Source organism: Henningerozyma blattae, chromosome 6 (assembly GCF_000315915.1).
Source record: "Henningerozyma blattae CBS 6284 chromosome 6, complete genome".
In the NCBI taxonomy this organism is placed as follows: Eukaryota; Fungi; Ascomycota; class Saccharomycetes; order Saccharomycetales; family Saccharomycetaceae; genus Henningerozyma; species Henningerozyma blattae.
The window spans coordinates 359,234-375,306 of NC_020190.1; the positions used below are offsets into that span (position 1 = coordinate 359,234).

Below are 16,073 nucleotides of genomic sequence, written 5' to 3' on the forward strand. Positions count from 1 at the left end.
ACATCTTGCGGAGGCACCAAGACCGGTGAACATTAGCTAAGGGCAGCGGCTTCTGGAGTGGCGTTGGATCTGTTGGGTGGTTACAAGAATGCTCAACAGATGCAAATCAGGGTGAACTTGTTTAAATTAAAACAGAACCAAGACTTTATTATATCATTATTAGATTAAACTAGAGGATATTAAAATATAGTACAATATAAGAGAGGCTTCGAAAAAAATAAAACAAAACAAGACAGAATTAAACAAAAAAAAAAGAAGCAGTCTCTCATCAACTATAAAACTCACCATCACAAAAATCTTTCAGTAATGAGCTTGGCTAATAACAGGATAATGTCTACACTGACAAGAAACAGTGCTCTTCGATTGTGCTCTGGCTCACTGTATAGGATCAACTACAGGCGGACACAGTTAAGGTTGTACTCAGACTTGAAAAACTCCAACACAACGAATCCATATACACTCAAAAGTGTAGATATTACTAATGCTAATGATACTTCAACCAGCATTCCAAGAAAGGAGGCTGATCCTATAATACAGGACAATATCAATACAAATGCTTCTGCCAATACCAATCTAAACGCAAATGCAAATGCAAATGTAAATCCATCTCCATCAGTAGAACCAGTAATGATGAGTCAGCAAAATAGTAAACCATTCGATTTTATTAAGAAGTGGAGTTCTATGCTATCTAGAAACAACTCCAATAACCAAACGGCTAATGATCCTCATAACTTGTTGGCTAGACTAGAACAAGAAGCAAATAGGGATCTCACGGACGCACAATCACAAGCTAACTTCTATAAATTGCTATTAAACTCAAATTACCCACAATATGTTATATCAAGGTTTGAAACCCCAGGAATAGCTTCTTCACCTCTATGTATTGAATATTATACAAAGGCATTGGAAAATGTCGGTAGAAAAGAAGATGCTCAAAATATTAGACAGAATGTGGCTAACCCAGCTAATCCATTTATTAATGCTTCTGATTCATCAACTGCTACCTCAGCAGCAGCAGCAGCAGCAGTAGCAGCAGCAGCAACTCCTGGTGCTTCACCTGCTTCTGCAAGTGCAAGTGCATTCCAATCAAATGCTTATAGTCAATTATATGGTTCCAGAAAAGAACCTCTACATGTTATTGTGACAGAATCTACTTTCACTGTGGTTTCTAGATGGATTAAATGGTTAATCGTATTGGGTTTGTTGACTTACGGTGTTTCAGAATCATTTAAATATATTACGGAAAATACAAGTTTATTAAAACCTTCGGAATCTACAGATAAATCCGTCGATGTAGCAAAGACAGATGTTAAATTTGATGACGTTCGTGGTTGTGATGAAGCTCGTGCAGAATTGGAAGAAATTGTAGATTTCTTAAAAGATCCTGCTAAATATGAATCATTAGGTGGTAAACTACCTAAAGGTGTACTATTAACTGGCCCTCCAGGGACAGGTAAGACTCTGTTAGCAAGAGCCACTGCAGGTGAAGCAGGTGTAGATTTCCTATTCATGTCAGGCTCAGAATTCGATGAAGTCTATGTTGGGGTTGGTGCTAAACGTATTCGTGATTTATTTGCTCAGGCAAGAGCCAAAGCTCCTGCCATCATCTTTATTGATGAATTAGATGCAATTGGTGGTAAACGTAATCCAAAGGATCAAGCTTATGCTAAACAAACATTAAATCAATTATTAGTAGAACTTGATGGGTTTTCACAAACAACTGGTATTATTATTATTGGTGCAACAAATTTCCCAGATGCTCTAGATAAAGCTTTGACAAGACCAGGTAGATTCGATAAAATTGTAAATGTCGATTTACCAGATGTTCGTGGTAGATCTGATATTTTAAGACATCACATGAAAAAGATTACTTTGGCACCAGATGTCGATCCAACTATCATTGCTCGTGGTACTCCAGGGCTATCAGGTGCAGAATTGGCTAATTTAGTTAATCAGGCTGCTGTTTACGCTTGTCAAAAGAATGCTATTTCTGTTAATATGTCACATTTAGAATGGGCAAAAGATAAGATCTTAATGGGTGCAGAAAAGAAAACAATGGTCTTAACAGATGCTGTTAGAAGAGCCACTGCCTATCATGAAGCTGGTCATGCTATAATGGCTTTATATACCCCTTCTGCTACTCCATTATACAAAGCCACCATTTTACCAAGAGGTAGAGCATTAGGTATTACTTTCCAATTACCTGAAATGGATAAAGTAGACATTACTAAGCAAGAATGTTTGGCTCGTGTAGATGTTTGTATGGGTGGGAAAGTTGCAGAAGAACTAATATATGGTAAAGACAATACTACGAGTGGTTGTGGTTCTGATTTACAAAACGCAACTCAAACTGTGAGAGCAATGGTTCAATCTTACGGGATGGGTAGTAGTGTAGGCCCTGTGAATTTATCAGATAATTGGGAATCATGGTCAGGAAAGATTCGTGACACTGCAGATAATGAAGTTATTGAAATTTTAAAGAATTCTGAAGATAGATCAAGAAAACTATTGGCGAAAAAAATCAATGAATTACATAGATTAGCTGATGGGTTAGTAGAATACGAAACTTTAGATGCAAAGGAAATAAGTAAAGTTTGCAGAGGTGAGCCCATTAATAAACTGAAAACAATAACAAATACTGTGGTCGAAGCACCCGATAGTGATAAACGTAAAGAAATTAAAGGTGATAAATCAAAAATTCCAAGTGTTGCATAAATATATAATAATATCGATATGATTTTTCCATCCCTTTTTCTCTCTTCTTATTTTTTTGGCTTACCTTTTTTTCTATATGCTTCTCCTCACATCACTAACCGGTTAGACACTCAATCATTTTGCATAATCGCATTTCGTTAAATAATTTTAATGTATCCTCCCCTCTTCCCATAATTACTCACATACTTTCCAATATACTCATCACCGTATTTTTTTTTCATTACGATTTCAAAAATAGATCATTTCATTTATATTATTTCATATTACATTTTTATTATATTTTTTCTTTTGTTTCACTTTTCTCTAATCGTTTTATTTACTGTATATATTGACAACCAAAGTTTAGATTCAATAGATTAAATATTATTAAAATTAATTAAATTTATTATAAAGCTCAAAAAAAGAAAAAAAATTTTTAAAAAAAATAGATAGTGGCCATATATATACAGAGCATATATCTCTATTTTATATTTCTATCTCTTTGTTCTATATTATAAAAATCCTTTTTATTAGTGATGCCACTATATACTTAAATGCTATTAAAGATGTAATAGTTATGCAGTTTATATTTTAAAGTTTTTGCTTCTTTTCATCAGAGGACTCAGTAGACTCTGATGCAGTTGTTGTAGCAGCTGTCTTTCTTTTCAATCTTTGAATAACATTTCTTGGATTCTGACAATAATAAACTTTGGCTGCAATGCTTTTGGCTTCTTGAACAGACACGTTATTAGGTCTACATATTAATTCACCACATTCGGTAATAATTTTCAATAATTTTTCGTAATGAATTAAATTCTTCACTCTATCCATTTCTTGCCTTTCTTTTATCTTTTCTTTCTCTTTTTCTTCTTCAGTTAATTTTGAATTTGATGAGGATGGAAATCTTTGAGTAGGCGTCGTTTCGGAAGTAGTTATGGGTGTGGCGCTTGATGAACTTATATCTTGAGGTTGACTTTGTTCTTTTGATTCTTTCTCACTGTCATTAGTAGCATTATTATTATTATTATCATTGTTGCTTCCAGTTATTGTTGAATTAGGTTCATTGGAGTTATCTTTATTTTGATTTGAATTCTCAGAATTAGAATCAAGCTGTTGTGAAGGGAATTTTGTTTCCAAATATTTTATTATTAAAGTTTCATCTTCCAATAATAGCATAGCTAAAGTAATCTGAGGAGGAGTATAAAAATAAACTGCATCTGTTAATAAGGCATCTGTTATTCTTTTCTTACATCTATCATAAATTTGGCCCATATATTTGACATCAACTTTGTCACGCAATACAGATTGAATATCTAAAAAGAAACCATGCAAGGCTCTATATGGATGATGATTTAATAAAGAAAATTTCAAGCTTTCTAACAATTGAAATTCATATTTCAAAATTGCTTCCCTTGAAGATTTGGCCTTTTTAGCAAATGAATCAACTCCAATAAAATAATTTTCTGATTTGCAAGCTAAAAAGATTGTAGTATGAACAGTTGTTTTAGGATCGATTTCCATAACTGAATTCTCCAAGAAAAACCTTCTAAAAAATGAAATTGAGGTTGCAACAATTTCTGTTGGCAAATTTAAATGTTGAGCAATAACTTGGACTTTTTTCGTATAGAAATTGATCAACTTTATCTCCTCTTCCATGGTAACTGGGATAGCCTTTTCACGTATTAAGGTGATTTCTTCTGGTGTGTAATCGTTACTATGATTTTTGATGAATGCTAGTAAATTATCGTTTATTTTTCTGGTTGCTTCTTCATTGGTTTGGATTCTTTTATTTGCTAGTTGTTCTGGAGTAAATGACCATAATCTATATTGTGTTGAATGTCTATATAAATCATCATCTGAAATTCTTTTATAAGCTGGTAGTTTGTCTGTGGAAGATGTGGTGGTATCGGACTGATTGCTTTTGAAAGACATCGTTGGCATAATGGTCAAAATATAAAATAATAGGTAGGAGACAATATTAAATTGATGATGGTGATAGCAGTGATAAATTTCTTAAGTTTTTTTTTTTTTTTTTAAAGACTCATGAAATTTTATCAATATTATTAGATTTTCTAGTTTCGGAATGTAAAAAATAGTTCTTCAAAATTTAGAAAGATTGTGGTAGATCCAGTTAGGGCATGTGACCAATAGCTTATGTCCAGGAAGCTTGTGTCTGACGAGACATAGGTCTTATATAAGAGGAACGTTCTGTGAAGATGGATATTCGGAAAGAGTATTCTGTTTAATGAAACAACCAAATTTTATATTAATTCCTGGCTGAATTCGAAAATCGGGTAACATATACATTCTATGTAGCAAGAATTATAACTGACTGTAGAACAATCTACGACAAAGATTTGTGAGATTTTTACATTACGTTGTTATGTTGAAGTTAAAAAAGGAAAATCTATACCATATATTATATGTAATCATTTAAGACTTTGTTTCAAGAAGAATATATTAAATCCAATAACGCTTGAATTATGAATCACGTGAAACCCAGTAAATTTCCAATGTTACGTAGTGTGAGCTACGTTAGTCACGTGTTTAAACCAAGATCACGTGATAAGGGAATGAACATGTAGATTAACAAGTAAGTGAATCATGAACATATATTCTATTTAAGAATCTAAAGCTAAAAGAATAAACTAGAGGGTTAAGGTAGAACAAAGAGGTAAGAACCAGAAAACAAAAAGGACGAGATACAAAAGATGGAAGTGTATAGTGAACAAATCGGAACGTAATAATAATAATAATATTTAACTTACACAGACTCAGGTATATAGTTGTATATTTTAATAAACAGTTGGTATTAAACTAGCAGCCAAAAAGATATACTACTGGGAGTAGCGAAGCAAAAAAATTGTTACATCCAAAAATATAAATGCGACTTCTGTGGATCGAACACAGGACCTCCAGATATCTTAAACCGAAGTATTCTTCAGTCTGGCGCTCTCCCAACTGAGCTAAACCCGCTTATTTTTCTTATTTGTTGATAAATTAGACTGAAGGTGATGTACCATCTGGGGTGAATAGCAAAATACCCCAAAAAAACTATCTTTATAATATCTCACCTTTATTACTATCTCACCTTTATTACTATCTTTTCTACCATATTTACGTTACTATATATTATATATGGGAAAATGTCAATTATTTTTTAAAATGTTGTACAAATGAAATTTATTTGAATGATTATCTTTTAGAAAAGGGATCACTAAAGAAGAAAAAGATCATCTTCCAATAATGTTACATTTTAACACACGTTATTATTTAACCAACTCGCTAATTAATCCAAATAGATGATGATAATTGATAGTACTGGGATTCAAGAGAGTTAGACATTGTTATACAGTGTTTAAGATGTAAAGACGATTATTTTATTTAGACATATATAGTAAATACTATAACTAAAATGAATATATTTCTTAAATAGTGTTTTTCGATATAAAAAGAAAAACCACATTTTAAACAATAAGTCACGTGATAAAAGTATTTTACCATTTAATGGAAAATGATATAATCATATTCCAGCAGGTAGATTATTTGACATTTAAAACGGTTACAAGATGCCTATTCTTAACTGTCTGCAACATCACTAGAGAAATTATTATCCCTTTTATCTTTCCTTATTAGCAACCAATTTATCAAAAATGTATATTATTTAAATATTTTTTTGCAAGGTAAAAAAGAAAGGGAAGATTCAATCATACTTTTTTTTGTAAATGTACGGATTTAAGGTGTTCTTTATTAAGTCAAGTCAAAAAAGGTTACCCCTTTGTCCCATCTATTTCTCAAATTCTAGCTAATTGATTTACCCAAACTGGTCATAAATGGCACCAGTGGTAAAAAAAAAACATTTACAATAGAAATGAAAAGAGAATTTTTTGTTATAGTTACATATAACAGAATGTAAAGTAAGGTAATGGATAACAATATTTGCCTATTTGGGATGAGGCTCTACACCAACACATCACGTATGGGATTTAAATAGATCAATTAATAATTTTGGAAAAATTTCATCTGACAAATTTGTGATTGTATTTAAAGTAAGATAAAACTCTCATTTGGAAAAACTTATGTGGTTAGAAAATTCTTTAATTTGTGGTATGAACAAATATATTTCAATCCCTAGTTAACTGCTAATGATCCTGAATAGAGATGTCTGATTACAAAAAAACTATTGATTCTCAATTTAAACAATTTGATTCGGTATGCAAAAAATATTACTAAATTATATTAAACTTCCCACCTTTATTACTAACAATAGACTGTGTTTAATTTTTTATCTCGAGTTACCAAGAATAAATATAGAAATATGCTAAAAATAAATATTTGCAACAATTAGAAGAAAGAACTAATATACCAAAATCCTATTTGGTTGCTGGTTTGGCTGGTATTTATATTTTTATGATATTTATCAACCCAGGTGGGATTGGAGGAATGTTATCCAACTTCAGCGGGTTTGTTTTGCCAGCTTATTACTCTTTAGTGGCATTGAAGACTCCTGGTGGCCGCGATGACTCTTTGTTATTAATCTATTGGGTTATCTTTTCATTCTTCAGTGTTATTGAGTTTTGGTCCAGTTGTTTGTTGAAAGTTATACCTTTCTACTGGCTACTGAAAACTGCCTTTTTATTTTATATTGCTGTTCCATCAACTGGGGGTGCTAGAATTATATACGCAAAAGTCATTGACCCAGCCACTTCTAGATTCCTTGAAAATACTTCTAAAACTAACAGTGTTTCTGCTTCTGCTTCAAACGCTGCCCACTCTGCTGCTAGTAAGGTTACTTCTGCTGGTTCTCACATTGGTGCGGCTGCTTCCTCAATGAAGAAACCAGATGGAATCTCTGCTGTCAAAAGTGCAGCTGTTTCTGCCACTAACAAGACTTCGGATGGTTTTGCTGCTGCTGCTCAAAAAGCCACAGATGTTTATGATCAAGCCAAATCCAAGTCTTCCGGTCTAGGCGATGCTATTACAAGCGGTATTTCTTCTCATTCATGAGCTACGATTTTGCTTTTTTAATCCCAGACATATCTTGATTATGTAACTTAATGCATAGTTGATACCGTACACCATTCATCATACATTCCCACATGCAAAGTCGAACCTTTAACCTATCAGAGATGTCTCTTATTGCATCTTCCCTAATAGTATTTCTGCTGTATATATATATATATATATATATGTATGTATGTGTGTGTGCGTGTATATGTGTATATGTATAAATAAATAAACTATGCATCACCTGACTATCGTCTATTACAATTTGGCCAGACTCATTCGTTCCTTTATAGTATTTTTAATGTAATATAAAGCTTTATTACGTCCGTTACCCGCACGATAGCGCCGTGCACAGAACACTCCGTGGTCCTCCATATCGTGCGACAATTCGCGTAGGAACCGAATCGCAGGACAGATTTGCAGAAGGGGTTTTTCTAGACTCAGCTGATTGAGTCCGTTAGCGCTTGTATTTAACTAGGCATCTTGGTTAAGGAATTATTTGAGGTAGTTTATTCACTGATATTTCATTTAGTTCTTTAGTTTGATGCCTGATATCATAATCTAAAGATTACAAACAATTCAAAGAATAACGTGTTTTAACCGATATACTGTGTCACTCCTCGACTTTTGTTTTTTTTTTTTTTTTTTTTACAGACCTTCTATTTTTTAACATTCCTGCTTGGAGTTAATGAAAATTCTCCATATTTTCAGGGGTGGAAACATATCAAGACATTCTACAACCATACTATAGATTTTCTAAAAGCCTTATTTGGTTTTACGTCATAAATACATACATATATATATATTCCTTTTTGTTATAAAACTATAAAATCGAGATCCAATAACATCATACAATGAGCAGTTCCAGATCGCATAGATTTAACTCGATCTCTGTCTTACCATCTACCAGTGGTACCCATCACAATACTAGCGCTACTCATGGCCACCATCCAAAGAAGAGATCAAATTCTATTATGAATACTTTGGGGTTGATATTAGGAGGTTCCAGCAGTAGCTCTCATAATAATAATAATGGTAATAATCCTGCACCAGCCTTAGCTTCTTCCTCGAATAGTGCTGTCTCAACTCCAGCAAGAAGGAGAAATAGTGCTACAGGGATAGGCAGTAATAATATCGCTAATCCCTCGTCTTATAATAGAGTCGGTACTCAGCCAAGAAGCCAACTACTTGGCCATGAAGAAGTACCGTCACCTTTGGATTCTCCATTATCTAATCATAGTTATACTATTAACAACAACAATACTAATAGTTATATTGAACCTTCAAGTCAAACACCGAGGTTAAATGGCATTCCAGTAGTGAACCATCTTCATTCTGCTCATACTACAGGTCAATTACCACAACATTCATTTTATCATCAACATCATGATTCTATAGCAACAACTAAATTCAAAAAAAATTTTAAATTCGAAGAGACTCCAGAGAGTCCAAACAATAATAAATATGAAATCGATCCAAAAGATGTTTCAAATAACCACGATTCATTTAGTAAGCAGTTTCTTTCAGAATACCTGCTAAATCATGGGTTTTTATCCCCAGATATGATTTCTAATGCAGATAGTTTGAACATCTCAGTCGCTTCAAGTGGAAACCATGTTTATTTGCCTACCATTTCAAATACAGCAGATGAATATTTATCAAGCCTGAATGGGATGGGTGCCAATGATGAATCTGGCTTTGCCAATAATTTTAACTATAACAATGATACAGATACAGATACAAATACTAATAGTAACAATTATCATGCTGAAGAGTTTGTAGATAATGATACGGTCATGAATTTCGATGATCGAACTTCTCAATCCACTCATGAGACGGTTTCTAATCAAAATACCAACCCTTCTTCCCCTTCTGCTAGTGGTGCAGCCACAAGTTGTCAAGATGGAGCTCATCATATCAAATATAATGATTCAATGGCACCTTTCACATTTGCATTAATTCTTTCAGTGAAAAAACCAATTACCATCTCAGATATTCAAGTGGAATTATGCTCAAGAGTGAAAATTTTTTGGCATCAAGGAGTTCCACCAACAAAGGCTTTTAAAGAAGAAGTTTATAAACTAGGCTCACTTAAATGGGCTTTAAATTCAAAGAATTTCAATCTATTCATACCATTAAATGTATCAACAAACGATAAGATTATCGAAAATACCAATATTTCCAATATTAGACAAACTAAATATTTTAAAAATATTAGAAGAGAAGATAGAACATATACTGATAAAGTTAAATACGTTAAGGAGTTATTCAATAGTTTAAACCCAAACGATCCACAGTTCTTCTTACCAGGTGAATATGTATTTACTTGTCCAATTATGTTTTCAAATCATATTCCAGAAACCTTTTCTGTCCCTTCAGGCAGAGTGGATTATTTAATTTGTGTTGCTACCAAATCGTTGAATCATCAATCTTGTACAGGTGATAGACCTTTAATTCAAATGTCGCCAGTAACCTCTAGAAGAAGTTCACTTTCAGCAATGTCCACAGAAAGCGATGAAAGAGAAAAGATTCAATCTACTAGTCTTGTAGGAAAGCATCTATTACATAAGGTTAAAAACCATATAGGTGGGGTAAATACGGATGCTTTCCCCGCATCCTTTGATGATATTTCGAATTATTATGCAGAATATCCCGTACAAGTCATTAGATCACCACCAAATATATCAGTATCCACTGCTAATAAACCTGTTTATATTAATAGAGTTTGGGCAGATTCACTTTCTTATGAGATTTCATTTGAAAAAAAATTTATTCCATTGAATTCTGAAATCCCAATTAAAATTAAATTAGCTCCAATGTCAAAATCAACAGCAGTTAAAAGAATCCGTGTATCTGTTGTTGAAAAAATCACTTTTGTCTCTAATAATTTGGAATATGAATATGAACAGATTGATGTTATTGCAAAGGATCCATATAATCCATATTATACTGATTTCACTTCCAAAAAGCGGAAAGAAAGAAATCTTTCTTTATTAGAAGTTAGAACAAAGACAAAGGGAGCTCGTGCGATTAGAGAAGAAATTATTGAAAATACAATTAATGATAATTTATTATCTTATACTACTTTACCAAATCCCAACCCACATTCTTCCAAGAGTTTTAAGAAACATAAAAACTTTAATGATGATGAAATACCAATAAGTGATCCATGGGTCATTGAAACTGTCTTAGAGTTCCCTAAACATAATGATTTGGATAAAAAGAGCACTCGTTATTTGGCTCCCTATGGTATCGATTTATTTACAGCTATTCCAAACCCTGAATCTTCTTTAATGAGTCATGATTTGAATTATAGCTCAAATTTAGCGACACATAAGTCAGGAGTAATTAATCTAGGATTTTTAGGTGGTAGGCGCACTTCAATAACATCTACAAAAAGCTTAGGTACTTCTTCTGCAATTCACTCTTCTGCTGGTACGTCATTAAATAATTCAAATGGCAGTGCAGGTGCCAATGGCTCGGAACATCCTTATGACGGGACTACTCCAAATTGTGATATGAAATATCATCGTACCAAATATTCTTCAAGTTCGGGTGTGCAAGTTAAGTCACACTGTCGATTAAGTACACCAAAACGTGGTTTATATTTAGATAGTATGAATTTTAGTCATATTCATGTTAAACATAAACTTGAAGTGATGTTTAGAATTGCCAAAAAAGATAAAGAAGGTGATGAAGAAAAAACCCGTAATTATGAAGTATTAATTGATATTCCAATCATTTTAGTGTCTGAATTTTGCAATACAGGTAATATGGAACTACCTTCATATGAAATGATTACAAGGGAAGATGAACCTTCACGTAGATCATCCTTTATTGCACAATTGCCTACGTTTGAAGAAGCTATGTCTGTACCTGTAAGTCCAATCATTTCACCAATTGGAACACCAAATATTAAGCCAACATATATGCATGGTGATTTATCTATTCAGCAATTAAGTCTTTCAAGTAACTCTTCCACTGCATGTTCAGTCGATGATACAGATTTCCAAATGCAAAATAATAATCGGTTGAGACACCCAGGTGGCAGATCTTTGTCCGTGAGCGCTGGTGCTACAAGAAATATTCCATCATCTTCTGGTTTCAATACTTTAGACGGTGTATTAACAAGCCAGCGTTCAAGACCAGTTCCACCTCCAATTTCTAGCTCAATGCTAAAAATGCCAGCAACTCGGAATACAAGCCCATTACAACAGACTGCTGTCACGTCCACACAGGGCGTTGGTATTGATGGAAACACAAATATTAATTTAAGTAGTAATATTTTTCCTCCAAGAAAATACTCCTTACCACATCCAACAAGTCTACAAATGCCTCCTGCTGCTCAATTGAAAAATCCGTTTAAAGCAGTTGTCTTCGATTCCTCAGTGAATTCTAGTACTACTCCATATACTAACAGTGGCCCAGCTTTAAGTATTGCACCAGATGTTTCTACATATACTGATTCAGCTGCAAGTTACAACTCTGATCCTACGACAACACCATTTGCTACCACTCCAAACTCCTATGCTAGCCAAATTATGACTGATGGTCCAGAATCTTCCGCAAACTCTGCTCAAGGTTCTCCAATTCTCGGCAGCTCTACGCTATATACGAGTGGTCGTCAGGATTCTCCTACCATTGAAGCCTCCTTCTCTTATTCGACCCCAGTTCCTTCTTCTCCTACTGCTATGGCTTCTATCTCACATCAAAGTGATCACAATCCCTTCAGCCAGTCTGCTTCAACCAGTCTATTCAAGAAGAATTATAGTCTACAACAGAAAGACAATACTAATGACTCCACTTCGAGCATTTCTCACGTAGAAGGAACAAATCCTACAGCCGACCAAGAACCTCCACGCTACAATGACGTTGTATCCGACCTTGATGGCCCTTAAACAGTATATATATATATATATATATAACAATTTCCAACCCGTTTATACTAAATAAAACATCGTACATAATATACAAGCACTGGACATATATTGTAGGCACGTGCATCACCATTATTTCAATGGTCTCTTCTAGCCATGGCTATAAGCGACCACGGCTTTTTAGCTCCGCTTTTATTTCCGCGGAGCTAACCAGATTTTCCAACCTTAGACGTTCTTGGAAATCAAAGATGGGCTTCTCTCAAGAGAGAAACTGTAAAACGAAAGTCCTGTTTAAAGGTTAAGACCTTCTAAGATTTCAATTACTGTCGATTTGAGCATTCGATTTTGTTAAATTTTAACTGTTCTATCCTAATCTTAAATGTAGATTTTGTATCTTGTTTTTAATGTTTAATCGAGCTTTGGAACCACTCTAATCTGACGATCAATTGACTGGAAACAAAATCTATAACCCTTTACTTTACTACAGAAGGCATATAAGAAAAGTATTCGAGGATATAATATAAGCATATACTACGTGATATCTAAAAAATCAATTATTCGAATAGAAAATAGAATAATAACACAACAACAGCAACAATACTCAAACAGAACTCTCAAATTTTTACACCCTTTTACTACTATTCCACGCCACTATATTTAATATTCCCTATACAATCCCAGTAATTCATTATAACATAATATATATATATATATAAAGGCTCATGAACTTAAATGATGAACAAAAAAAAACGCTAATTGTGATACAGTTATGTATGGGAATACTAGTGATAGAAACCCGTTGAAAGAGCATTATTCCATTGAAAGCAAGGAAAACCAAAATCTAAAATTAAATGTAGATAATAACACCATTAACCTTTACCCATATTTAAGTGATTCATCAAAAATAAAATTATCAGAAGTACATGATAATTTAGAAAGGGAAGATTTGATATCACCCACTTCTGCCAACCCCGATATTAGTAATCATATATTCCGTACTCAATATCAACAACCGTCTAACACTCTGGATAATCGATTTTATTTTGATGATCATGCAATAAAGCCTGAGTATTTAGATGATTTGATGAATTCTGCCATTTATAATAATCAGTTACTGCACCCAGGAGTAAATATTCCTAACGATTCTATGACTATAGTAGCAAGTAATATCAATAATAATAATGCAGTTGAAAATAATTCCATACATATTTCAACTAGTAATAATCTGAATAATAATGGTGATAATAGAAAGTATAACGGAAACAGCATCTCAAATATTCCTACAGAAGATGCAATACATATCGATACAATACAGCAAGGTTCCATAGACTTACCTGATTTTAATGGTCAAAATTTAAGTACATCTCTACAATCTAGTATATATTCAAGTGAATTTCCTCCAAGTGTGTCTTCATCCTTTTCTTATCAACCGCAAGCATTTGAAGGTGACACAAATAGTTTACAAAATTCCACTTACAAATATTTTAATAATAATGCAAATTCAAGTAATATTTTATATAATACACATAACACTGCAAGATCTTCTATTTCTTCATTACCCTTTAATAGCCGCAGATCTAATAGTTATTCATCATCAATAAGGCCTGGTAGTTTTTCCTCTGCTTCCACTAGATATAATCAACTTAACAGTATTGGAAATGGTCCTAACAATAATAGTTTGAATAATTTGGTTAATACCCCAACTTCAAGAGATGACTCAGTCGTAAATGATACCAAAAGTGTCACGACTAATAATCTCACTTCAAAAATAAATGATACAACCCAAATACTAAGTCCCACTTCAGCTAGTAATACCCCAGCTAGCAATCCAAATAATATAAGTAATCCAAGTTCGGCAGCAACAGCAGCAACAGCTACAACAACAACAACTTCCACCACAGCTTCAAATACTGGAACTACGTCAGGCTCTGGAACCAAGATATTATTGAGTGAAAAAGAAAAATTAAGAAGGAAGAAAGATTTTCATAATGCAGTTGAAAGAAGAAGGCGTGATTTAATTAAAAATAAAATTCAAGAATTAACTTATATCGTTCCCCCAACTTTACTAAATTATGACTCCACTGGCAGAAGCATCAAACCTAATAAAAGTACTATTCTTACAAACTCAATAGATTATATTAAATTTTTAAAAGATACGCTGATAGAGCAGGATCATCAAAAATTAAAATTAACAGAGAAATTTGAAGAATTAAAGAATTGTTTTTGTAAAAAAATTAATTCAGCAACACACGTGGGCCATAAAATGACGGAAAATAATGACAGAGATGATGGAACTGATCATTGTAGAATTTCGAAACTAGATTTACACTCAAATCAGCAATCCAATAATTCATTAGATAATATTAACGTAAGACCAGATGATTTGTTTTTGCTCATTCACAAGAGACCCTTCAAATCGAGCCAACTCAAATCAGCAGCATTAGATATTCAGCAGGGTAAAATTATTGATACAAGGATGTTAGCACATGGATTGACTACTGATTTAAATAACTTTGGGTATAGAAGAAATAATAGTGATTCAATAAGCTTAAGTGATAATAATATTGTAAATCCAAGCCAAGATCAGCTCGAAAATGGGGGCGAGATTCAAAACGAGATTCAGAGTTCAATCCGAAAGGATGAACAGAAAAATATTAATCCTATCAAAAATATTGATAGTAATGATGGCTATGTGTTAAATAATGAAAACTTCTTTGATGGACCAAATCGGAATACTATGTCTACATATGATAATCAAAGTTTTACCACAAGTTCAGATCTTTTCTCTGATCAAAATATTCCAGAATTTACAGGTTTGTTAAATCAACATGGCTTTAACCTGCAAAACTTTCCCAGTCATACGAATAGTTCTAATTTAAACACATATGATAATGATAATAGTATAAATAACAAAGCAACTGATATTTCGAATGGCAGTAACAACAATAGCAGTAGTAATCATATAAATCGCATGAACAACATTAATCAAATAAATAGTATTAATGAGAGCTCTACTGGAGGTGTGAATATTAACGAAGACCCTTACTATTTTAACGAAGAAGATTTGCAAAAGTTTCTTGCAAGTGATTTCTCTCGTGGAGAACAGACTGTGTCTGATTTTAATTTTGAGGATTTTCAAAGATATTCCGAATATTCTATGTTAGATGAATTTAAATGACCAGAAGAGATTTGCAATAAATTCTTTTTTATTTCTTTCTAAAATTGAATTAACGGTACTAGTAAATACTAATGGCCACTAATTTATCCTCTTTCTATGCATTTGGGTAGCCTATTTTTATTAATATTCAATGTATTTGGATTTTTGGTGATGATACTATTTAGTTATTAATATCTTAATGCTACTACCTAATGACTCTTTATTAAACTTTGCACCATATTTTGTTGCCCATAATTTTCTTCGTTAATTTTTCAAAAAAATAGGTTAACCATTATATGGACGTCCCGTAAAACTAAAGAATAACGTTAATTTCTTTA

The 16,073-nt window shown here is 33.0% G+C and overlaps 5 protein-coding genes and 1 non-coding gene across 6 annotated transcripts; 4 read left to right on the forward strand and 2 right to left on the reverse strand.

The window, feature by feature from the left end:
* Positions 1-306: 306 nt before the first annotated feature.
* YME1 (i-AAA protease YME1) lies at positions 307-2,715 on the forward strand (the record flags this gene model as incomplete). The annotated part of the gene is made up of 1 exon (XM_004181161.1): positions 307-2,715. One exon carries the CDS (start codon positions 307-309, stop codon positions 2,713-2,715), a length of 2,409 nt encoding a protein of 802 aa, XP_004181209.1.
* Positions 2,716-3,285: 570 nt separating this feature from the next.
* On the reverse strand, positions 3,286-4,635 carry CCL1 (TFIIH complex kinase subunit CCL1; the record flags this gene model as incomplete). The annotated part of the gene is made up of 1 exon (XM_004181162.1): positions 3,286-4,635. One exon carries the CDS (start codon positions 4,633-4,635, stop codon positions 3,286-3,288), a length of 1,350 nt encoding a protein of 449 aa, XP_004181210.1.
* A 944-nt stretch (positions 4,636-5,579) lies between these two features.
* Positions 5,580-5,670, reverse strand: TBLA0Ftrna2F. The gene is given in 2 exon segments: positions 5,580-5,616; positions 5,633-5,670. It is a non-coding gene; the product is annotated as a tRNA-Phe (tRNA).
* A 1,185-nt stretch (positions 5,671-6,855) lies between these two features.
* On the forward strand, positions 6,856-7,701 carry TBLA0F01490 (uncharacterized protein; the record flags this gene model as incomplete). Its single annotated transcript, XM_004181163.1, has 2 exons — positions 6,856-6,906; positions 7,009-7,701. The coding sequence occupies 2 exons, from the start codon at positions 6,856-6,858 to the stop codon at positions 7,699-7,701; spliced, it is 744 nt and encodes a 247-aa protein (XP_004181211.1).
* A 974-nt stretch (positions 7,702-8,675) lies between these two features.
* On the forward strand, positions 8,676-12,599 carry TBLA0F01500 (arrestin C-terminal domain-containing protein; the record flags this gene model as incomplete). The annotated part of the gene is made up of 1 exon (XM_004181164.1): positions 8,676-12,599. One exon carries the CDS (start codon positions 8,676-8,678, stop codon positions 12,597-12,599), a length of 3,924 nt encoding a protein of 1,307 aa, XP_004181212.1.
* Positions 12,600-13,347: 748 nt separating this feature from the next.
* TBLA0F01510 (basic helix-loop-helix domain-containing protein) lies at positions 13,348-15,756 on the forward strand (the record flags this gene model as incomplete). The annotated part of the gene is made up of 1 exon (XM_004181165.1): positions 13,348-15,756. The coding sequence occupies one exon, from the start codon at positions 13,348-13,350 to the stop codon at positions 15,754-15,756; it is 2,409 nt and encodes an 802-aa protein (XP_004181213.1).
* Positions 15,757-16,073: the final 317 nt, after the last annotated feature.